The sequence below is a fragment of the Pongo pygmaeus genome, chromosome 18 (genome assembly GCF_028885625.2).
Source record: "Pongo pygmaeus isolate AG05252 chromosome 18, NHGRI_mPonPyg2-v2.0_pri, whole genome shotgun sequence".
NCBI lineage: Eukaryota > Metazoa > Chordata > Mammalia > Primates > Hominidae > Pongo > Pongo pygmaeus.
Window position 1 is genome coordinate 23,460,690 of NC_072391.2, and position 23,091 is coordinate 23,483,780.

Genomic DNA, 23,091 nt, shown 5'->3' on the forward strand with positions numbered 1-23,091 from the left:
GAGGCTCTGGGGTAGGTCACTTCGTGGAGCTCGTTTCCATGAGGATAACGTTATCTTGGGTGTCTGTGAGAATGCTACATTGAGTATAGAGCCCAGGCTTCTGGGTCAGCTGGGTTCCAATTCCCTTTCCTCCGTGAAGATCTGGGTCAGTCACAAGTGCTTCAGTTTCTTCGATTTGACTGAGGGAGGCTTTGACTCCAAAAAATTAACACTGGAGTGTACCCGGCCACAGCTTAGCACATCCAGGGTGTTTCCACCCTTTCTTTGGGATCCTCAGGGCTGGATGGAGCCGGTCCTTCCCGTCTCTCCTTATACTCCCGCACTGGCGCTGGGTGGAACAAGTCGTCCAAGTAGAATGAGGAGCGGGTTTTGGCGGCGCTCTAGCCCGCCAAGAGCATACGCCCTCCCCAAGCGGGGCTCCTGATTGGCTGAAGGTTGTGCTGGCACGCGCAACTTCCGGGACAGAGGCTGTGGCTGGAAGGGGCTGGGAATCCAGCGTGAGGCGCAGCGGTCGCGTTAGTTCGGCCCAATGGCGGCACCGTTGCTTCACACGCGTTTGCCGGGAGATGCGGCCACTTCGTCCTCTGCAGTCAAGACGCTGGGCGAGTCGAGGACTGGGTAAGATTCAGGCCGCTTCCTTCTGCGCGTCTGGGACCAGAGCTCAGGACCGCGCTTAGAGGAGTGGGTTGAAAGGATGTGGGACAAAGCTAATGGCGTGTAGTAGGAGCACGGGGTCGAAGGTCATCTCACGTTCGCAGAAATGAGTTCATTCCTCCTAACTGGGTAATAGACATGGATGGGGCCTGGAAAAATGAGTATGTTCTCTGTTCTGGAGGCCCCCTTTCCCGACTGTGTTTCCTCGTGATTTCCCAGGCCTGGGTACTGCCTTCTGCGCCTTGACCCCTCTTCCTTCCCGCTTCTTCGTCCAAATTTGGAAGGGATTTCCCTGGGCTATTTGGTTTATCAGCCGAACGTTGTCACTCATGGCAAATTGAATATTACATGTTTTTTGTTTGAAATTTGTTTTGACACACGTATTTGTTTAGCAGTCTTTATTTTGCTCCACTTTTAAAATCCCTAACCCCCATAGCACTCTTGGCGTTTAACTTTCAGAGTCATTACGATGCTATGTTTTTCATTAATTTACTCTGTGTAAGTGAAGCAAACCTTGTAAAACAATTAGCGTAATATGATTCATAATATTTATCGAGCTCCTGCTTACTGTGTTAAACACTGGGGACAGTGGTTTATCCAAAGACACTAATGTCCCTGCTTTCTACAGAGCTTACAGCATAGGGCGGAAGGCAGTACATAGGCCAATAAATAAACGAACACGATGATTTCAGTTATACAACAAGGTAATGGGGGCGGGGAGAAGGGAGAGAAGGAGTATTTGAGATTTATCATGGGGAGGACATCTGACATTTGAGCTTCCACTTGAATGAATACAGAAATCTAGGCCGGGTGCGGTTGCTCACGCCTGTAATCCCAGCACTTTGGGAGGCCGAGGCGGGCGGATCACCTGAAGTCAGGAGTTGGAGACCAGCCTGGCCAACATGCGAAACCTCGTCTCTACTGAAAATACAAAAATTAGCTGGGCATGGTGGCAGGTGCCTGTAATCCCAGCTACTCAGGAGGCTGAGGCAGGAGAATTGCTTGAACCCGGGAGATGGAGGTTGCAGATCACACCACTGCATTCTAGCCTGGGCAGCAGAGCAAGACTCCATCTCAAAAAAAAAATCCAGCCACGTAGAGATTTGGGAAAAGAGTATTTCCAAGAGAGTGAACAGTAAGTGAAATGAGAAACAGCTTGGCTTGTTTGAAGAGCAGAAAAGACATTATGGCTGTAGTAAAACAAGTTGTTGGAGATGAGGTGAGAGAGGTAGGCAGGGGCCAGATTAATGTAGGATCTTAAAGACCACACTGAGAGATTTGGATTTTTACTGTAAGTGCAGTGGGAAGACAGTTATTGGTTGCTGAGCAAAGGAGGGATTGTTGGTTAAGAGTGGAAGCAGGGAGACCAGTAAAGAGGCCTTAAGAATAGTCCCACTGAATTATGTTGGTTCAATAAATGTTGGCTATTATAATTTTTATTATTTTCATGAACTTAATAGCTTGTTAATCTTGGTTCCACAGGATTTCAAATATGCGTGCATTAGAGAATGATTTTTTCAGTTCTCCCCCAAGAAAAACTGTTTGGTTTGGTGGAACTGTGACAGAAGTCTTGCTGAAGTACAAAAAGGTAAGAGAAGATAATGTGTGAGGTTTGCTTTTGGTCAGGTCAGAATACAACTATTGCTGTTATACTAAAGACCAATAGAAATAGCAAGATTAATTAAGATACCAGTTGAAATCAAATATTTAATAATAGCATGATGCCGTCAGTGCAAAATTAGAGTAGTAGAGTCGTTTTTTCCCCCACCGTCTCAAAAAAAAAAAAAACTCTGGTCTTTGCTGAGGTTTCACCTCTTCAAATGCTTTATTTACAAAGCATCTTTTAACTTTAGCAAGTGCTAGAATTAAAAACAATTACAGCATTTTATTTGTTTATTTTATTTATTTATTTATTTGTGCCAGAGTTTCACTCTGTCGCCCAGGCTGGAGTGCAGTGGCGTGATCTTGGCTCACTGCATCCTCCACCTCCCAGGTTCAAGCAGTTCTCCTGCCTCGGTCTTCTGAATAGCTGGGGTTACAGGCACGCACCACTACACTGGACTAATTTTTTAATTTTTTTAGTAGAGATGGGGTTTCACCATGTTGGCCAGGCTGGTCTCGAACTCCTGACCTTGTGATCCACCCGCCTCGGCCTCCCAAAGTGCTGGGATTACAGACGTGAGCCACCATGCCTGGCCTACAGCATTTTATTTTTTGAGGAGGAACTTACCTAAGCATTACTTTGGGACAGTAAACCAGTTCTCTGAATAGAGATTTTTGTTTTTGTGGTAGTTTAGAAGCATTTCTGCTATATCTCAGCAATAGAGGGAAAATGTTAAGTAACTGTATGTTTATATGTAATATCCATTTGTATCCATATTTGAGTGAATACTTTTTTAGATCCTTCTGAATTAGATCATTATAGCTGGCTGTTTTTTTCCCTCATGCTTTTTGAGAATTCGCAGGAGTATCAACTATTATATTCAAATGTCAATACAGAAATACAGCTAAATGTAGCTTATCATTTTCCTTTTTACAAGCCCTCTGGCTGCACTAACATGAGTGTTTAAATTTTTGTAGTCATTATTTTTTAATCCTCAATTGACATGTGAAAGTTAGTGTTCCTTTTATAATTTCATCTGATGTTAAGGTACGGTTAAAAGTCTTGCTGTTGATACTAAACAGGAAACAAAAGCATAACTTAATTCTTTCCCCTTCTTGTTAAGGGTGAAACAAATGACTTTGAGTTGTTGAAGAACCAGCTGTTAGATCCAGACATAAAGGTAATTAATTTTGTGTTTGATCATTAGCAAAATTATTGCCACTTTATACAGACATAGTTTGCTCTTTGGGTCCCATTCTGTCCTCCAGAACTTGCTCTCTCCATGGTCCTCCCTTACTTTAATCTGGTGGTTCTCAACCAGGGACAGTTTTACCCCCTAGAAGACATTTGGTGATGGCTGCAGATATTTTTGTTTGTCACAATTGGGAGGAAAGGGTGCTACTGGCATCTAGTGGGTGAATGACAGAGATGCTGCTAAACATCTCACAGTGCACAGGGCAGCCTCCCATAACCAAGAGTGATCCAGCCCCAAATGACAACAGTGTTGAGGCTGGGAAACCCTGCTCTAATGCTTCCTTTCTATTAGATTACTACCTCTTTCCTCCATGCTGCATGCAACTCTCCTGTCTCTTTAAAGCTAAAACAAACCAAAGAAAAACCACTGATTGAGCATTTCCAGGTTCAAGATCCACCTATCGTGTAGTAAAACCTTAGTACATTTTGTTTCACCATTCTTCCTTTCCTGCCCAGTTTTGAAGAGAATAGTTTATTACCATGGCAGCGGTAGTTAGATTGCCTGGAATAAAATTCCAATTTTATTATCCAGTGTGTGATCTTGAGCAAATTGTTTTAACCTCTCTGCCTCTATTTTCCACTATGTAAAACCAAGAAAACAATAGAGATTTAAAAAAATATGGAGTGTTCTGTTTTGCTTTTTAAGAGATGTGGTCTTGCTGTGTTGCTCTGGCTATTCACAGGTGTGATCACAGTGCACTACAGCCTTGAACTCCTGGCCTCAAATGATCCTTTCTCTCCAGCCTTCTAAAAAGCTGGGACTATAGGTGCATGCCACTGTGCCTGGCTTTAAACATGGAAATATTTAACAAGGATTCAATGAGCTAATATGCAAGAAGCACTTAGAACAGTCTCTGACTCAAAGTAAGGGCAGTAATTGTCATCTGTTGTTTTTGTTCCAGCTGACTGTGCTGTATCATTTCTCACTCACATTTAAGTACACTCTTCTTATCACTGTAGTAATTACCCTGACAGGTTACCCATGTTTTTTTTTACATGCTGATTTCAGTAGACTTTTTTTTTGAGACAAAGTCTCATTCTTGTCACCCAGGCTGGAGTGCAGTGGTGTGATCTGGGCTCACTGCAACCTTTGCCTCCTGGGTTCAAGCAGTTCTCCTGCCTCAGCCTCCCAAATAGCTGGGATTACAGTCACCCGCCACCATGCCTGGTTAATTTTTTTATTTTTAGTAGAGACAGGGTTTCACCATGTTGGCCAGGCTGGTCTCGAACTCCTGACCTCAGGTGACCTGCCTGCCTCGGCCTCCCAAAGTGCTGGGATTACAAGTGTGAGCCACTGAGCCCAGCCTCAGTGGACTTATTTTTTTAAGCCTTGTGTTCCTTGTATCAGCCGACACTGTTGGCCACCCACTTGTTAAAACTTCAGTGTTTCTGATCCTCCTGTCTTCTGATCCTTTAATCTCTTTTTTTTTTTGAGACGGAGTCTCGCTCTGTCGCCCAGGCTGGAGTGCAATGGCGTGATCTTGGCTCACTGCAAGCTCCGCTTCCCGGGTTCAAGCGATTCTCCTGCCTCAGCCTCCCGAGTAGCTGGGACTACACGCGCCCGCCACCACCCCCGGCTAATTTTTTGTATTTTTAGTAGAGAGGGGGTTTCACCATGTTAGCCAGGATGGTCTGGATCTTCTGACCTCGTGATCTGCCCGCCTCGGCCTCCCAACATGCTGGGATTACAGGCGTGAGCTCCCACGCCCAGCCAGTGATCCTTTAATCTCTAGTATCTCTCGATAGGTTCTTGATCTTAAATTCGGTGTTGATTGGGCTTCAAAACTTGACTCTTTTCTCACTCTGTAGAACCTTCTGTGTGATATCCTCATTTCCCTTCATGGCTTTGAAGTCTGCCTGTGTCCTAATATATTTGTGTCTGTAGCCAGGATTGCTCTTGTGGCCTCCAGACTTGTTTCATTTTTGTTTTTGGGGACCGGGGCAGAACAGAGTCTTGCTCTGTCACCTAGGCCATAGTGTAGTGGGATGATCTTGGCTCACTGCAATCTCTGCCTCCTGGGTTCAAGCCATCCTCCCACCTCAGCTTCCCGAGTAGCCATGCCACCATGCCCAGCTAATTTTTTTGTATTTTCAGTAGATTTGGGGTTTCACCATGCTGGCCAGGCTGGTCTCAAACTCCTGACCTCAAGTGATCCACCCGCCTCAGCCTCCCAAAGCGCCTCAGCCTCCCAAAGTGAGCCACTGCACCCGGCTTAGACTTGTTTCTTAACTGTCTGTTAGATGCATTTACCCAGAATCATCATAGGTGCTCCAAACTTGGCATGTCTACCCTTGGCTGGGCTCCATCTTTAATGGAGCTTTCCCTGGTTCTCTCTAAGCACATAGTTGTTCCTTCATTGAGTCCGTTTCCCGCACTTCCAGATCTCTCTAGTTACAGATCTGGTTTACAAGGCCTTCCATGGTCTATTTGGTGCTTCTTTGTTCCCCAGATTTATTATCTGTTGGCTTGCTCACTATACATGCCAGCCATACTGAACGTCTTTCAGTTTTCTGAAAACATACTTTTCCTTCTGTAAGAAGTAGAACTTCCAGAAAAGACTCAACTGCGTTACTGTTTAAAGACAGCTGAAGCATCACTTTCTCTTTAAAGCTTTTCCTGACTCCTGCCTTCTTTCCCAGATACAAAGGGACATTTTCTTTGTGTTCCACTGTAGTTTGTATCAGCAGTTCTCATTCTTGGTATTTTGACATACCACGAATTGCACTAGTTGTGTGGAGTGTTGCAAGTAGAACTTTTTTTGTCTTGAGACAGGGTCTTGCTCTGTCACCCAGGCTGGAGTGAAATGGGCCCGATCATGGCTCACTGCAGCCTCAACCTCCCAGGCTCAAGCAATCTTCCCACCTCAGGATCCCGAGTACATAGGACCACAAGCATGTGCTACCATGCCTGAATAATTTTTCTAGAGACGAGGTCTCCCTTTGTTGCCCAGGCTGGTCTCAAATTCCTGGGCTCAAGCAGTCTCTTCCTGCCTTGGCCTCCCAAAAGTGCTGGGATTACAGGCATGAGCTACTGTTCCTGCCTGCTAGTAGAAATAATAATAGTTCAGTACTAAAGCATCAAAGTCTGCAACTGATTTACTTTTTTTTTTCTTTTTGAGACGGAGTTTTGCTCTTGTTGCCCAGGCTGGAGTGCAATGGCACGATCTTGGCTCACTGCAACCTCTGCCTCCGGGGTTTAAGCAATTCTCCTGCCTCAGCCTCCCGAGTAGCTGGGATTATGGGCATGCACCACCACGCCCGGCTAATTTTGTATTTTTAGTAGAGACGGGGTTTCTCCATGTTAGTTAGGCTCGTCTCAAACTCCCAACCTCAGGTGATCCACCCACCTCGGCCTCCCAAAGTGTTGGGATTACAGGCGTGAGCCACCACGCCAAGCCTGATTTACTTTTAAAAATGGTACAGTTTAAATGTTATCCTTATAGTTTTGTTGCAGCCTTTTTAGTGGAAAAGAGATAGGATAGATTATTTTATTTGCACACTAACTTAGCTTGTTTTCTACATGCCTTTGGCCTTAGTGAGCTACTGTTAATGTTATCCTTAACAGTTGTGGACATGTGAAATTACCATAGTACAAATGAGTTGTGGTTTTACTTTATTTTACTGCCAGGCTACTCGGGATTTCATCAGAAAATGGTTGATCTGTGGGAGTTTGACACATGGATATGGCATAGTAAGCACTCAGTAGCTGAATTAAGGTGGGGAAAAGGGGACAGCTTCTTCTCCACATATAGGGAGGCGTGTGGGACGGTGAACGGATGATAGCCTTGACTGAGATAGACAGGTTTGGACCTGCTTCTTTACTGGCCTCTTGGTTGGGCAGATTGCTTATTCATCGTTCTTAGCCTCAGCTTCCTGAACAGCAAAATGGGAATAAGTAAACATCTTGCAGAGTTTTTAGGATTAGAAGAAGATATATATGTAGAGTGTCAGACACCATGCCTGGCATATGGTGTATTCTCGCTAAATGATAACTCCATATAAATATCCCTGTAGGTATGACCTTGTGTTGCTTTTATTTATATGTCTAAGCCTTCCACAAATTAGGGGCTTTTTCTTAATGGTTTTTTTCCTGTGCAGTGTATATGCATGAATATAATTAATATAGTAATATTTTACATAATTGACACTGTATTTTATACATTGTGTTTCAAATTTAGCAGTTCTTCTCATGTCACTAACAATTATTATGAACAGTAATTTGATTGCCTGAAAAATATTTCATGGAGGAATGGGGCTCTCATTTATACAGAACAAACACATCATAATATATTTAAACTCAGCCACAGGTTTGGTTTAGAAAAGTTATGTTTATTCATGACCCCAATTGATCAGCCTAGACTGAGTTTTATCAGCATGCTTCCTGGTCAGCTTGAATATAGAGGAAATAGAGGGAGCTATTGTTCCTTTGTGATCTTCTAATATTTGAATCTGCTAGAGTTCTGCAGTTTTTAAAAGTCCCAGGTGTCAACATTTGAAGTGATTTCGCTTTTTCAGGGCAAACAAAAGTGATCAGGCTGAAGTATTGCATTTAAGTCTTTTTCCTGTGTATTAGAGTTACTAGATTACTTTTTTAAAACAGTTAAGTTTATTGTGACGTATTTTTCTGTTTTGATACCCAGTTTTGATTTCCTTCCAAGTTTGTGACCTTTTCCCCCCAACCTATTCTTGATAAACGATGGATATAAGCTAGCTGTAAATTTCTATTACCTTAGAGGATTTGTGATTTTGAAAGTACTCTTTGTTTAACTTAAGGATGACCAGATCATCAACTGGCTGCTAGAATTCCGTTCTTCTATCATGTACTTGACAAAAGATTTCGAGCAGCTTATCAGTATTATATTGGTAAGTTCACCATTTATTTTACTGTCGAGTGTGTAATTCAGAACTTTGGTAATAGTATATGTTATATTAATAACATGCTGCTTTTATCTTTCTTCCCCCACTCTAGAGATTGCCTTGGTTGAATAGAAGTCAAACAGTAGTGGAAGAGTATTTGGCTTTTCTTGCTAATCTTGTATCAGCACAGACTGTTTTCCTCAGACCGTGTCTCAGCATGATTGCTTCCCATTTTGTGCCTCGTAAGTCATTAGTCTTTGCTTGCTTGGAATTTTCTTTTTTCTTTTTAATACTTCTTTACTAAAATACCACCTTCTCCTTATATATGAGAGACTGCTACGATGGAAGATTCCAGATGCATATTGGCACCAGGTGTGGTAGATATATGTTCCCCGTAATGACCCCTATGGAGGTGTCTAGATTCATTTGTTGCTGTGAGTTTTATGAGTTGTAATTTGCTTTATTGAACTTCTGGTGAAATCTAGGAATTTTTAGCTGTTTAAAAACTATAAAGTTGCTTTACTTTTTTTCAGATTGTGCGTTTAATTAATCATTGGGCTAACTTTGGATTATGGAAAAATAACTTTTTTGTATAGCTGTTCATTGTCTAGGTCAATAACTTTTTTTGTGTAGCCATTCATTGTCTAGATCAATGACAGAATAACATATTTTCTTTTTCCCTCAAAAGCCCGAGTGATCATTAAGGAAGGCGATGTAGATGTTTCAGATTCTGATGATGAAGATGATAGTAAGTATAAAAAGGTTTAAAGCCTGGGCACAGTAGCTTACACCCATAATCCCAGCACTTTGGGAGGCCAAGACAGGAGGATCACTTGAGGCCAAGAGTTTGAGACCAGCCTGGGCAACATAGTGAGACCTTGTCTCTGAAAAAAAAAAACATTTTTTTTTTCAAATATTTTCTTAAAAAAGGCTTAAAGCACAACTACGCAGGGTAGTGTGTGTCTTTAGTCACAGCGACCTGGGAGGCTTAAGTGGGTGGATTGCTTGAGCCCAGGAGTTCAAGCCCTGCCTGGACAAGATGGCAAGACATTGTCGTCTTTAAAAAAAAAAAAAAAAGTAAAGCACAGAATACCTGGCACCTATTCTAATAGGTAGACTGCAACAAATGACAACCTTTGATATAATCTTTTTGTTATATTTACCATTGATATGCAGTCAGTTGTCCTGAATGCATTATTTATATATTTAGTCCATTTAGTTTTCATTGATGGTTGTGGAGAAAAATCTTGAAATTATTATTTCTCTGATAAATTATTCCGTTTTGGTTAGCATGTGTTTTTAGCTTCAAGTATGTCACTTTTTGTTTGTTTGTTTTTTGAGACAGAGTCTCGCTCTGTCGCCCAGGCTGGAGTACGGTGGTATGATCTCGGCTCACTGCAGCCTTCGCCTCCCAGGTTCAAGTGATTCTCCTGCTTCAGCCTCCTGAGTAGATGGGACTACAGGCGTGTGCCACCATGCCCAGCTAATTTTTGTATTTTTAGTAGAGATGGGGTTTCACCATATTGGTCAGGCTGGTCTCGAACTCCTGACCTCAGATGATCCGTCCACCTCGACCTCCCAAAGTGCTGGGATTACAGGCATGAGCCACTGTGCCTGGCCAGCATGTATTTTTAGTTTCAAGTGTGTCGCCCTTCAGTTTTGTTTTGATGCTCATACTCTCAACTTTTCTCCTTTCAGATCTTCCTGCAAATTTTGACACATGTCACAGAGCCTTGCAAATAATAGCAAGATATGTACCATCGTGAGTATACTTTTTCTTATTTTGAATGTTTAATTCTCAAGAAAATTGTAATCAATTAGTAAAAATTATAAAATGTTAATAGTATTAAAGCTTGAGTCTTACATTGCATTTTTTTTTCTATCCACTTGAGGAAACATTACATTCTACAAAAAGTGGCATTTCCATTTTCTATTTATTCTCTTTAATTGTTTTCCAAAGTTTGTATGTGGATTCTCCCCCAATTTTGTATGGTGGTTGGAATTTTGCTTTTATCTTCGACAGATATGCTATCCAAAAATTTTCAGTGAGAAACCCCTGGGTGTGTTTGTGTCATGCCATATGAATAAAAATTGCACTTCTAAGAAAAGCTTTTCAGGTTTGTGGGTTGCTTTTGGAGGGGTGGACTTCTAGTTCCCTCTGTCCATTGATTATTTGTTAACTTAAAAAAATCCAACTTGATAATTTTTTCTGCTTTTAAAAATAATATACATGTGTAGTGGGAAATGTCAGCAAAAGTGCTGTTACATGTCTGTGGGAGAGAAGCTCCCTCTTTGATTTGCTTTCGATATCAGAGTTAACAGAAGCTTATTTTCTCAAAGTCATTATAGATTTTCTCAGAAGCTATACATTGTAAGTTCCAGTTCTGGCCGGGCACGGTGGCTCACGCCTGTAATCCCAGCACTTTGGGAGGCTGAGGCGGGCGGATCACCTGAGGTCGGGAGTTTGAGACCAGCCTGACCAACATGGAGAAACCCCGTCTCTACTAAAAATACAAAATTAGCTGGGCGTGGTGGCGCATGCCTGTAATCCCAGCTGTTTAGGAGGCTGAGGCAGGAGAATCACTTGAACCCGGGAGGCAGAGGTTGCAGTGAGCCGAGATTGCGCCACTGCACTCCATCCTGGGCAACAAGAGCGAAACTCTGTCTCAAAAAACAAAAAAGTTGCAGTTCTTTGAGACAGGGATTCCTGTTTGCCTCCTATATCTATCGATATTTGCTTTTAGAATGGTAGTTTTCCTTTTTATTCCTTTTCTAGAAAGTAAAGTTAACATGGATTGATTTAATTTTTTAAAAATAGGACACCGTGGTTTCTTATGCCAATACTGGTGGAAAAATTTCCATTTGTTCGAAAATCAGAGAGAACACTGGTAAGAAATCTTTTCATTGAGAATATCATGGAAAAGTTGTCTGTATGATTTCATTTTAGATGATATTAGGTCTTTTTCTTTCTTTTTCTGTCTTTATTTATTTATTTATTTATTTTTTGAGACCGAGTCTCACTCTGTTGCCTAAGCTGGAGTGCAATGGCGTCATCTTGGCTCACTGCAACCTCGGGTTCAAGCGATTCTCCTGCCTCAGCCTCCCCAGTAGCTGGGACTGCAGGCGCCTACCACCATGCCCAGCTAATTTTTGTATTTTTAGTAGAGACAGGGTTTCACCATATTGGCCACACTGGTATCGAACGCCTGACCTTGTGATCTGCCCGCCTCGGCCTCCCAAAGTGCTGGGATTAGTGAACCACCGTGCCCGGCTGATGTTAGGTCTTTTTCTTAAAGGTTACTTTGTCTTCTAGACTTTAAACTGATGTCTAAGAATTTGACTCAGATTCCTTTCTTATAAAGCAGCTACTGGGGATTCCCAGTGCCTTTTTCTGTTATTACGATGTGCAAGTCAAGGTCTGAGTTCATTTCAGGAATATCTGTAGTGGCTGCATGCTCATACGGACAAGAATTATTAGAAGATAATAGTTCATGTATTACTAATTGTACATGCCTTATTTTAACCTGAAAACAAAGCCTTCCATAGAAGAATTCTGCTTAAGTTTTTATACAATGTTCAGATCATCTGTGCAGTTTTTAATAATTAATAGTGGTTGCCTTAGTAGAATACCGAATCTAGTAGCATACAAAAAGAATTATGTACCATGACCAAGTGTGACTGATGCTAGGAATGCAAGATTGATTTTTTTTTTTCGGGGCGGCAGGGACAGTCTCTGTCACCCAGGCTGGAGTGCAGTGGCATCATCTCGGCTCGCTGCAGCCTCTGCCTCCAGGGTTCAAGTGACTCTCCCACCTCAGCCTCCCGAGTAGGTGGGACTATAGACATGGGGTACCACACCCTGCTAATTTTTGTGTTTTTGGTAGAGATGGGGTTTTGCCACGTTGGCCAGACTGGTCTTGAACTCCTGACCTCAAGTGATCTACCCGTCTCCACCTCGCAAAGTGTTGGGATTAGAGGCGTGAACCACCGTGACCAGCCGAGATTGAGTTAGTACCTGCAAATGAATTAATAAAATATTTTGTAGCAATAGAACAAAGGACAAAAACCACATAATCATCTCAGTAGATGCAGAAGTGTGTGACAAACACCAATATCCTTTTATGAGAAAAACAGAAGGAAATTTTCTCAACCTGATAAAGGGCATCTGAAAAACCCACAGCTAACATCATATTCAATGGTGAGAGACCAAAAGTTTTTTCCTAAGACAAAGAACAAAACAAGGATGTCCGCTCTTGCTGCTTGTCTAGCCAAGGCAGTTAGGCAAGAAAAAGAAATAAAAGCATCCAGATGGAAAGGAAGGCATAAACTCTCTTTTGCAAGGTGATTTTATATGTCATCCTAAGGAATTTACACACACACAAGAAATTTTAGAGATAATAAATGAGTTCAGCATGGTTACGGGACAGAAGACCAACATACAGTAACCAGTTGTTCAAGGCGATTGAATAGGGGAGAATAGTCATTTCAACAAATGCTGGCAGAAGTGGATATGAACATGCAAAAGAATGAAGCATATGGATATCCATATACAAAAATGAACTCAATAAAAGCCCTACATGAAGAGTAAAAACTGTAAAACTCTGAGAAGAAAACAAGTACATTTTCATGATGTTGGATTAGGCAGTAATTTCCAGATTTGATGCCTAAGCACAAGCAACCAAAGAAAAAATGCATCAATTGTACTTCAAAATTAAACGTTGTTATGCTTCATAGGACATCTTCAAGAAGATGAAAATAATCCCCAAATAATGGGAGGAAATATTTCTAAATTTTATGTCTGGTAATGGACTTGTATATGTAAAGAACTCTTATAATTGAATAATAAAAGGGCAAATAGCCCAATTGAAATGGGCAAAGGATCTGAATAGGCATTTCTGCAAAAAAAAGCACATGAAAAGAAGCTCAACATCATTAGCCATCAGGGAAATGGTTTCACTTCATACCCACAAGGATGGCTATAATCCGAATGAGAAGACAGTAACAAGTGTTGACAAGGATATGGAGAAATGGGAACGTTGGAACTGTCATATGTTGCTGTGAGAATGTAAAATGGTGCAGCTGTTTTAGAAAATAGCCTGGCATTTCTTCAAGCTTAAATGTAGAATTAACACATGACTCAGCAGTTCCATTGCTGGGTTTATACCCAAGAGAAATGAAAATATATGTCCACAGAAAAACTTGTACATTGATGTTCATAGCAGCATCATCCATACTAGCCTCAAGTAGAAGCAACTCAAATGTCTGTCAACTGATGAACAGATGACAAAACATGGTACAATGGAATATTACTCAGCAATAAAAAGGAATGCTTTATATGTTACAACATGATTGGACCCTAAAAACATGCCAAAAGACTGTGTATTATATGACTCCATTGATATGAAAGGAATGGTTTACATGTTACAACATGATTGAACCCTAAAAACATGTATTATAGGACTCCATTTATATGAAATGTCTCGAAGAGGCAGATTCACAGACTAGTGGTTGCCAAGGTCTTCATTTTTTAGGGGTGCACTAATGGATGTAGGATTTCTTTTTAGAGTGATTAAAATGTTACAAAATTGCTGGCTGGGCACAGTGGCTTATGCCTGTAATCACAGCACTTCGGGAGGCTGAAGTGGGAAGATCCAGGAGTTGAAGACCAGCCTGGGCAACATAGAACATGTCTCTCTAAAAGGAAAAATTAACCAGATGTGGTAGTGTGCACCTGTAGTTCTAGCTACTAGGGAGGCTGAGGAGGAAGGATTGCTTATCCTGGGAATTCAGGGTTGCAGTGAGCTATGATTGCACCACTGCACCCCATCCTGAGAGAGAGAGCAAGACCCTGTCTCTAAAAGAAAAATAAATGTTCTGAAATTGATTATGTTGATGGTCACATAACTGAATATATTAAAAACTTAAATTGTATACTTTAAATTGGTGATTGTATGAGATATGAGTTTTATCAATACAGCTATTAAAAACCTAGTTATGCCAATTAAAAATTTCATTTACTGGAGATAATTGAAATGATTATACTGAACATAATACATGTAGAAACAGTATAGTTTTTGTATTGCTGGATAGTCTGTTTTTTTCTTTTTAAATATTTGAAACTAAAGGTCATGTAATTGATGTTTTGCTTACATAACTGTGAAACATTTATTCTCTGTTGAAATGTTTTATCTTATGTTTTCTGCTTTAGGAATGTTACGTTCATAACTTACTGAGGATTAGTGTATATTTTCCAACCTTGAGGCATGAAATTCTGGAGCTTATTATTGAAAAGCTACTCAAGTTGGATGTAAGTATTGAGTAATCTATTTTTATTTTCATTTACTGACTTGAATTTGTTATAATCACAGTATGTGGAAACAATAGTCAGTGATAGAAAAGAATCCACTTGGCCAGGTGTGGTGGCTCACGCCTGTATTCCCAGCACTTTGGGAGGCCGAGGCAGGCACATCACCTGAGGTCAGGAGTTCGAGACCAGCCTGGCCAACATGGCGAAACCCCGTCTCTATAAAAATAAAAAAAAAAATTAGCCAGGCATGATGGTGGTTGCCTGTAATCCCAGCTACTCAGGAGGCTGAGGCAGGATAATCACTTGAACCCGGGAGGCGGATCTTGCAGTGAGCCAAGATCGCGCCACTGCACTCCAGCCTGGGCGACAGAGCGAGACTCCGTCTCAAAAAAAAAAAAAAAAGAAACCACTAGCACCATTCTTTGCTTCCTTTCTTTGAGTGTGTCTTGAACTCCATCTGTGCATGGGCTGGGCAGTTGTAGACAGTTCCTCCTCATGATTGGAGAACAAGGCGTTAAATACATAGTTATCCAAATGTAAAAGTATGGTTGTGGAAAATGCTATGAATGAAACATACATTATGAGTTAGAGAATCTGATAGAATCACAGTGGGGTCAGGAAGGGATTCCTAAGGAAGTGATTTTTCCTGTTTGGCCTTTCTTAAGGACAGATTATAATTATAAACAGTTAAAACTTTATTTAAGGAGGCCTGCACTAAGGTGCAGTGGGAATGAAAGGAAGTGGTAGATTCTAGTGACATTGTGAGGAAAGGTGAACTGGTCCTTGAGACTGGTTTGGAGGAGGGGAGGCAGACATTAAGGGAAAGGAATCCTTCAAAGGTTGCTCACTATGGAATCGAATCTTGGTGTTGCCATTAATGGTAGTTAGAAATATGAAGAGGAGGCTGGGCGTGGTGGCTCACACATGTAATCCCAGCACTTTGGGAGGCCGAGGTGGGCGGATCACGAGGCTGGGAGATCGAGACCATCCTGGCTAACGTGGTGAAACTCTGTCTCATTAAAAATACAAAAACTTAGCCGGATATGGTGACGGGCACCTGTAGTCCCAGCTACTTGGGAGGCTGAGGCAGGAGAATGGCGTGAACCCGGGAGGCGGAGCTTGCAGTGAGCCGAGATCGCGCCACTGCGCTCCAGCCCAGGTGACAGAGCAAGACTCTGTCTCAAAAAAAAAAAAAAAAGAAAAGACGTGAAGAGGAGGCAGATGGGAGAGTAGTTCCATCTTGGCCATGTTCAGTTGCTGGTGGGCAGCCTACCAGAGAATACTCACAGGCAGTCGTGGCTGCAGGTGGGGACCTGAGCGTAAACCTTTGGAAAGATGCAGTTTAGGACAGGGGAGGAGAAGGGTGATCAGAAGTATGGGGAAAACCAAGAGTCTGGATGCTCAGGAGGGATCCGCCGGAAGAAGGAGTTTGGTCAGCAGCATCAGATACTGCTGTCATTTTTTAGAAGGATGAAAAGAGCAACAGTCCTTGGATTTAGTGGTTAGAAGGTAGTCTTTGTTGCTTTCTGGAGGACCATGTCAGTGAAGAGGCAGAAACTGCATTTCGGGAGAGGATGTGGATGGTGGGGAAGCAGAATTGGGGCTGTTAGAGGCCTTGGTGCAGGGTTGTGGTGGAAGGAGGGGATGGAGCAGGGCTAAGAGGCATGGTTTAGGAGTGGGGAGATGTGAGCAGGTTTGTGGACTGAGGGGAGAGGAGCTTTGGTGGAGGAAAACATTGATGCTATAGGAAAGCAGGAAGATGGAACAATAGAAGAGCTGGAGCTTGGGCTCACTGGTGCAGTGCTCACTTGGAGTTGCCCCTCTCTGGCCAACTGGATATGTACTCTTTATAGTCTTTCTCTGGTATATACTTAAGGAACATTTTAGAATGTTTACAAAGAAGGTCAAGCATAGATAATACAAAATGGCATGGTTTGAGTGGTATGTTAAGATATTTGAATGGTGATATACCAAAATAAATACTGCATCATGCACATTTGGCTTGCAGTTCATCATTTTTCTGCTCGATTGATTTACGATATGTTTATTACACAATGTGTCTGTGAGTGTCTTGTGCATAGAGATTGTATTAGTCTGTTTTCACACTGCTGATAAAGACATAGCTGAGCCTGGAAAGAAAAAGAGATGTTTTTGTTAGTTTGTTTGTTGGTTGGTTGGTTGGTTTGAGATGGTGTCTCGCTCGTTGCCCAGGCTGGAGTGCAGTGTTGCGATCTCGGCTCACTGCAACCTCCACCTCCTGGGTTCAAGCAGTTCTTCTGCCTCAGCCTCCTGATTAGCTGGGATTACAGGCACGTGCCACCATGCCCAGCTAATTTTTTGTATTTTTAGTAGAGATGGGGTTTCACCATGTTAGCCAGGATGGTCTCAATCTCCGGACCTCATGATCCGTCCACCTCGGCCTCCCAAAGTGCTGGGATTACAGGCGTGAGCCACTGCACCTGGCCAAAAAAGAGGTTTAATTGGACTTACAGTTCCACATGGCTGGGGAGGCCTCAGAATCATGGCGGGAGGTGAAAGGCACTTCTTACGTGGTGGCGGCAAGAGAAAATGAGGAAGATGTAGAAGTGGAAACCCCTTATAAAACCATCAGATCTCGTGAGACTTATTCACTGTTACAAGAACAGCATGGGGGAAACCGACCCCATGATTCAAATTACCTCCCACCGGTCCCGCCCACAACATGTGGGACTTACAGGAGTACAATTCAAGATGAGATTTGGGGCCGGGCGCGGTGGCTCACGCCTGTAATCCCAGTACTTTGGGAAGCTGAGGCGGGTGGATCACCTGAGGTCAGGAGTTCGAGACCAGCCTGACTAACATGGAGTAACCCCGTCTCTACTAAAAATACAAAATTAGCTGGGCACAGTGACACATGCCTGTAATCCCAGCTACTCGGGAGGCTGAGGCAGGAGAATCGCTTGAACCTGGGGGGCGGAGTTTGCGGTGAGCCGAGATCTTGCCATTGTATTCCAGCCTGGGCAACAAGAGCAAAACTCCGCCTCAAAAAAAAAAATGAGATTTCGGTGGGGACACAGAGCCAGACCATATCAGAGCTAGAATAAATGTGGAATTTGTTGAGGCTACCTGGCATAGAGCATCATGTGATAGTTGTCGATTTTATATAAGTATGTAGTGAAAGGGGCTTGGTTTATTATATTTAAATTCCTTCATGTCCTAGGTCAGTTTACAGGCTTGCACCAGAATTATGTATTGTATTGGAGTGCGATATAAGGCACTAATCTGGACACCTTGAATGTGTGTATATCCGATGAATTTCCATCCCAAAATAACATAGTCGTATTTTTTAAATTCTTTTATTCTTTTTTTTTCCCCCCTTTGTTATAGGTGAATGCATCCCGGCAGGATATTGAAGATGCTGAAGAAACAGCAACTCAAACTTGTGGTGGGACAGATTCCACAGAAGGATTGTTTAATATGGTTAGCAGTTTATTAATGAAAGTGGAGATGAAGTTTATCATAATCAAAGGGTGGAAACAGCTAGTGCTGCTCATCTTTGTTAAGGCTTTAGATTGAAAGAATTAAAATAGTTTAGCAAACTTGAAAATGATTCCTTATATGAGTAATTTGCTGCCATGTCATTTAGCACTTAGCGTAATTGGTTTATTTCCAAGGCTTTGAATTTGGGTTTTGTGAAGTACGTTTCACTTTTGTTCTTGTGACTTTCAGTGTTTGTTTTTGTAAGCTGGATGCTGTTTGTGAGGGCGTGGTTAATAGAAAAGCATACCTATTTAATTTCTGCATTTTACCACTTGTACACTTTATAGCATTACTTTTTTTGGGTGGTATCTGAAGTTGGGTTCAGTGGAAGGAGAGTCTGAGACAGGGATTCAGGTGCCCTTGGGACAGAGGGTGTCAGGGAGCAGAAGAGGGCAGGGGAGCTAAGCGAGGGCCGGGTCTCACTTGGGAGGTCGCTACAGCCTGATCCCACCAGGCATTCTGGGGCATGGATTGGTCTACAGAGTTTGCTCCCAGCTTGAGACCAAGGAGATGTCCTTTTCTGATGTCTTGTCAATCAGTCATTGGTTCTAAGAGGGTGGGGCTGGAAAGAGTGCAAGGGTGGTCCTGGCTCCTTTCTGCTCAGGGCAGTTCTGGAGAAAGTAGGCAGCTGTGAGCTGTTGGCCGCCAGTACTCACAGCAGCGGGGAGGTGGATATCCTGACCTGTAAAAGGGGGCCTGGCATCAAAAGCACGTGCCATGGTGGGCACCAGGAGCAGAGGTAGGGGGCATCTGTGATGTTTGCATGGATAGCTCTCGTTGGGTCTTCTCAATGAGAATCAGAAGCTGGTGCTGTGAGTCTTGGCTTTTATTTTAAATTTCACAGGTGGTTCTGGTTCACATCCCTGAATGAGACCCCTGCCTGGAAAGGTGTCTGCATTTCTTTCTTTCTTTTCTTTTCTTTTTTAATTTGAGACAGGGTCTCACTCTGTTGCCCAGGCTGGAGTGTGGTGGTGTGTGATCGTGGCCCACTCCAGCCTCGACCTCCTGGGCCCAAGTGATCTGCCCACCTCCGCCTCCCCGAGTAGCTGGGAATACAGTGCCGCCGCACCCAGCTACTTTTTTTCTATTTTTGTAGAGACGGGTCTCACTATGTTGCCCAGGCTGGTCTCAAGTTCCTGAGCTCAAGTGGTCCTCCTGCCTTGGCCTCCCAAAGTGTTGGCAATTATAGGTGTGAGCCACTGTGCATGGTCCATATCTTTGTTTTAGTTCTTTTTTTTTTTTTTTTTGGTGGGGCACAGAGTCTTCCTCTGTTCCCCAGGCTGGAGCACACAAACTCGGCTCACTGTAGCCTCCTCCACCTCCCTGTTCAAGCTATTTTCCTGCCTCTGCCTCCTGAGTAACTGGAATTACAGGCGTGCACCACCATACCTGGCTAATTTTTGTATTTTTTGTAGAGACGGAGTTTTACCATGTTGGCCAGGCTGGTCTCGAACTCCTGACCTCAAGTGATCCCCCCCACCTCTGCTTCCCAAAGTTCTGGGATTATAGATGTGAGCCGCTTTCCCCAGCCTCTTTGTTTTATCTTTTAAGGGAAATAATCACTTATGATGGTTTTCCTACTAAACCACTTTCACATTGAATTTTTTAACGTTAGTATTTACTTTTTGTCTTCAAAGGATGAAGATGAAGAAACTGAACATGAAACAAAGGCTGGTCCTGAACGGCTTGACCAGATGGTGCATCCTGTAGCCGAGTGCCTGGACATCCTGATGTCTTTGGTTTTGTCCTACATGAAGGATGTCTGCTATGTAGATGGTAAATCATAGTAGCTACTGTTTATTGAACACCTGCAGTGTACCTGGCTTTGTGCTGGGCATTTTCCATCCATTATCTCTAGTACTAATAAAAATCCTGTAAAAATATCTATTGAGTATGAGTTTAAGATGATTTAAAGAGGTCAAGTTACTTGCCAGTCACATAGCTTGAAAATGGGACTGGGATTCTGGCTGAGTTATATTTGTCTTCTGTCTTTTCACTGATTGTTGTATTGAAAGATTATATATGGAGTTTGGCCAGTTTTAGATCAAATTACACTCAAGTTGCTGAATGCATTTAAGAATGATGTAGGGGGCACTAATATGTGGTGCTCTGTTATGTATTGAGTTTAGAGGGTCTTTGCCTGGCACCATTGTTGTGCTAGTGTTAGTACTATATGTGCTTCTTGCCTTCATGGAACTTTAAAGGCTTTGCCAGGCAAAAACAGAATTTTTTTCCATTCACATTGCTAAGATTTAAGATGAGCTCAGTGAGTCAGAATAATAGAAGTGGAATCTGAGTTGACTGCATTACTGTTTTAACGGTCTTGCTGTTATAATACATGTTGATTAGAGAATTTGGAAACTACAGGAAAGGATAAAAACAATTTAAATGGCCACATTTCTACTATTCAGAGAACCATTATGAGCATTTTGAAGTTTGACTTTTTTCCCTTTTCTGTTAGCGTCTGTATATGTAGGAGAGTATTTTTTAGTGAATTTGGGTGTCACACTAAACGTAAGTGTTTCATAATCTGCCCTTTACGTGGATGCTGAAGATAAACATTTTCTCATATCATTGCCTGTTTTAAAACAATTGTTATTGAATCCCAGCACTTAGGCCACGGTGGGAGGATTGCTGAGGCCAGGAGTTCAAGACTAACTAGCCTGGGCAACATAACAAGACCCCATCTCTAAAAAAAAAAATTGTAATAATAAATGTTACTGATCACGTGGGTTTAACTGTCTTTTACTGTTTTCACCATGATAAGTAACAGTTGTAATGAACATCCTTGTGCCTATATATTCAGCTGTTTACTAACAGTAAAATAATTGGATCAGAGGTCTTTTGCTACATGAATTATAGACTTGCCCTTCAGAAGGATTTGCATTTCTGACCTTGCCACAGTGTGTGAGGTGAGGGCCTGCTTCCTTGCAGGTGTTAGATTATTATATTCAGAGGAAAATCTGTGCAAACTAAAAGTAGCATTTTGTTTTAACCATATTTTAATGGATAATGTCTTTCTTTCTTTCTTTTTTTTTTAATAGACACGGTCTTACTCTGTAACCCAGGCTGGAATGCAGTCGCACAAACATGGCTTACTGCAGCCTTGACCTCCTGGGCTCAAGCGGTTCATCTGCCTCAGCCTCCCATGTAGCTGGGATCACAGGCGTGCCACCATGCCTGGCTAATTTTTTGATTATTTGTAGAGACAGAGCTTCCCTGTGTTGCCCAGGCTGCCCTTGAACTCCTGGGCTCCCTCCCACTTTGGCCTCTCAAAGTGCTAGGATTGCAGGCAGGAGCCACTGTGCCTGGCTGGATAATGTTGTTTTTTAATGGTGTTGTGTTTATAAAAAATATGGCAGATGAAACTTGAAAATATGTCTTTATAAAAACTGAGATGCCAGATTTTCTCCATAGGTCAGGTTGATAACGGCAAAACAAAGGATCTATATCGCGACCTGATAAACATCTTTGACAAACTCCTGTTGTCCACCCATGCCTCCTGCCACGTACAGTTTTTCATGTTTTACCTCTGTAGTTTCAAATTGGTGAGTAACAATGTGATTAACATTATCTTAGCTTATTTTGTTTTTGCCCGAAAATTTTCCCTAAAAACTGGGGTGGACGGAGACCATGAAGTAAATAATTCTTTTCCTTGAACTTACTTGCTAGTCTGCTTAATAAAATCGCATTCTCCTTCCTTTTTTTGTTTTTTTTCCTTTCTTTTTTGAGACACAGTCTCGCTCTGCTGCCCACTGCTGCAACCTCCACCTCTTGGGCTCAACAGACTCTCAGTGCTTACCCTCTCAAGTAGCTGGGACCACAGGTTACCATGCCTGGCTAATTTTTGTATTTTTAGAAGAGGCGGGGTTTCGCCATGTTGGCCAGACTGGTCTTGAACTCCTGACCGCAAGTGATCTGCCCGCCCCCTGCCCTGCAAAGCGTTGGGATTACAGGTGTGAACAACTGTGCCTGGCCCACGTTCCCTTCTCAGTACACTTGGAGAGAAAAGAGATTGCCGCCTGCCAGCCCAGCTAGGTGCTCTGAAAATGTCATCCTGCCTTTTGGTCACTAGGTAGTGCTCTTCCCTTAAGCCTTTCTCTATTAAAATCTCATATGGGGTAATTAACTGTATTTCCTTTATTCTTTCCAAGGGTCGAGTTGTAACTAGCCCAAACCAACTTATTAATCTAGAGTTTTAAAAACTTTAGACTTTGTCTTTTCTTCTTTTTTTTTTTTTTTTTTTTTTTTTTAGTGGGGGAAAGAATGTAGAAGGCTTTTCCTTCTCTGCAACGATTTTGTGTCTTCCTAGAGGTCAGGAGAGTGTTGGCATGGGAAAGAAGGTTGAATTCATTCTGCCCAAATGGGTGTGCCTAGCTTTAGAACAGCGCTATTTAGGAGAAGTTGGAAGTCACACCCTTTGGTGAGAAGCTGTGTCAGTTTTTTTCATGATTGGCATATTTAACTCAAATAGCAGCTGTACGTTAGTCCGTATTTCTGTTCATGGTTGAGTTCAGTGTGTCCAGAGACTGGAAGGTGCTTTGCACTCACAGGAGTGCCCATTTGGAGCTCCATGGGATGTGAATTATTGTTGGTCACCAGTTCTGGCTGACATTGGAATCACTTGGAGAGTTTTTGTAATATGTGGATTCCAAAGCCCTATCACAAACCTACTGAATTTGTACCTCCCAGGTTGAATTTTTTGTTGTTTTTTGTTTGTTTGTTTGTTTCTTTTTGAGACGGAGTCTCACTCTGTCACCCAGGCTGGAGTGTAGTAGCATGATCTCAGCTCACTGCAACCTCTGCCTCCTGGGTTCAAGCAATTCTCCTGCCTCAGCCTCCCAAGTAGCTGGGATTACAGGCACCTGCCACCACGCCTGGCTAATTTTTGTATTTT

General features: G+C 42.4%; 1 protein-coding gene across 5 annotated transcripts in view; it reads left to right on the plus strand.

The window, feature by feature from the left end:
• Nucleotides 1-426: 426 nt before the first annotated feature.
• LOC129015499 (RNA polymerase I-specific transcription initiation factor RRN3-like) overlaps nucleotides 427-23,091 on the plus strand; it is a 34,237-nt gene continuing 11,572 nt past the window's right edge. The window contains exons 1-13 of one of the 5 annotated variants that reach the window (XM_054453589.2): nucleotides 453-618; nucleotides 2,137-2,242; nucleotides 3,381-3,437; nucleotides 8,285-8,374; nucleotides 8,481-8,610; nucleotides 8,701-8,802; nucleotides 9,057-9,116; nucleotides 10,067-10,130; nucleotides 11,187-11,256; nucleotides 14,577-14,675; nucleotides 18,042-18,134; nucleotides 19,832-19,970; nucleotides 21,612-21,742. In XM_054453589.2, the coding sequence (XP_054309564.2) occupies nucleotides 530-618; nucleotides 2,137-2,242; nucleotides 3,381-3,437; nucleotides 8,285-8,374; nucleotides 8,481-8,610; nucleotides 8,701-8,802; nucleotides 9,057-9,116; nucleotides 10,067-10,130; nucleotides 11,187-11,256; nucleotides 14,577-14,675; nucleotides 18,042-18,134; nucleotides 19,832-19,970; nucleotides 21,612-21,742 (1,230 nt within the window). In that variant the 5' untranslated portion in view covers nucleotides 453-529. Of the gene's footprint in view, nucleotides 619-2,136; nucleotides 2,243-3,380; nucleotides 3,438-8,284; nucleotides 8,375-8,480; nucleotides 8,611-8,698; nucleotides 8,803-9,056; nucleotides 9,117-10,066; nucleotides 10,131-11,186; nucleotides 11,257-14,576; nucleotides 14,676-18,041; nucleotides 18,135-19,831; nucleotides 19,971-21,611; nucleotides 21,743-23,091 lie in introns of all 5 variants that reach the window. The other 4 variants (XM_054453590.2, XM_054453592.2, XM_054453591.2 and 1 more) reach the window with 4 other exon arrangements.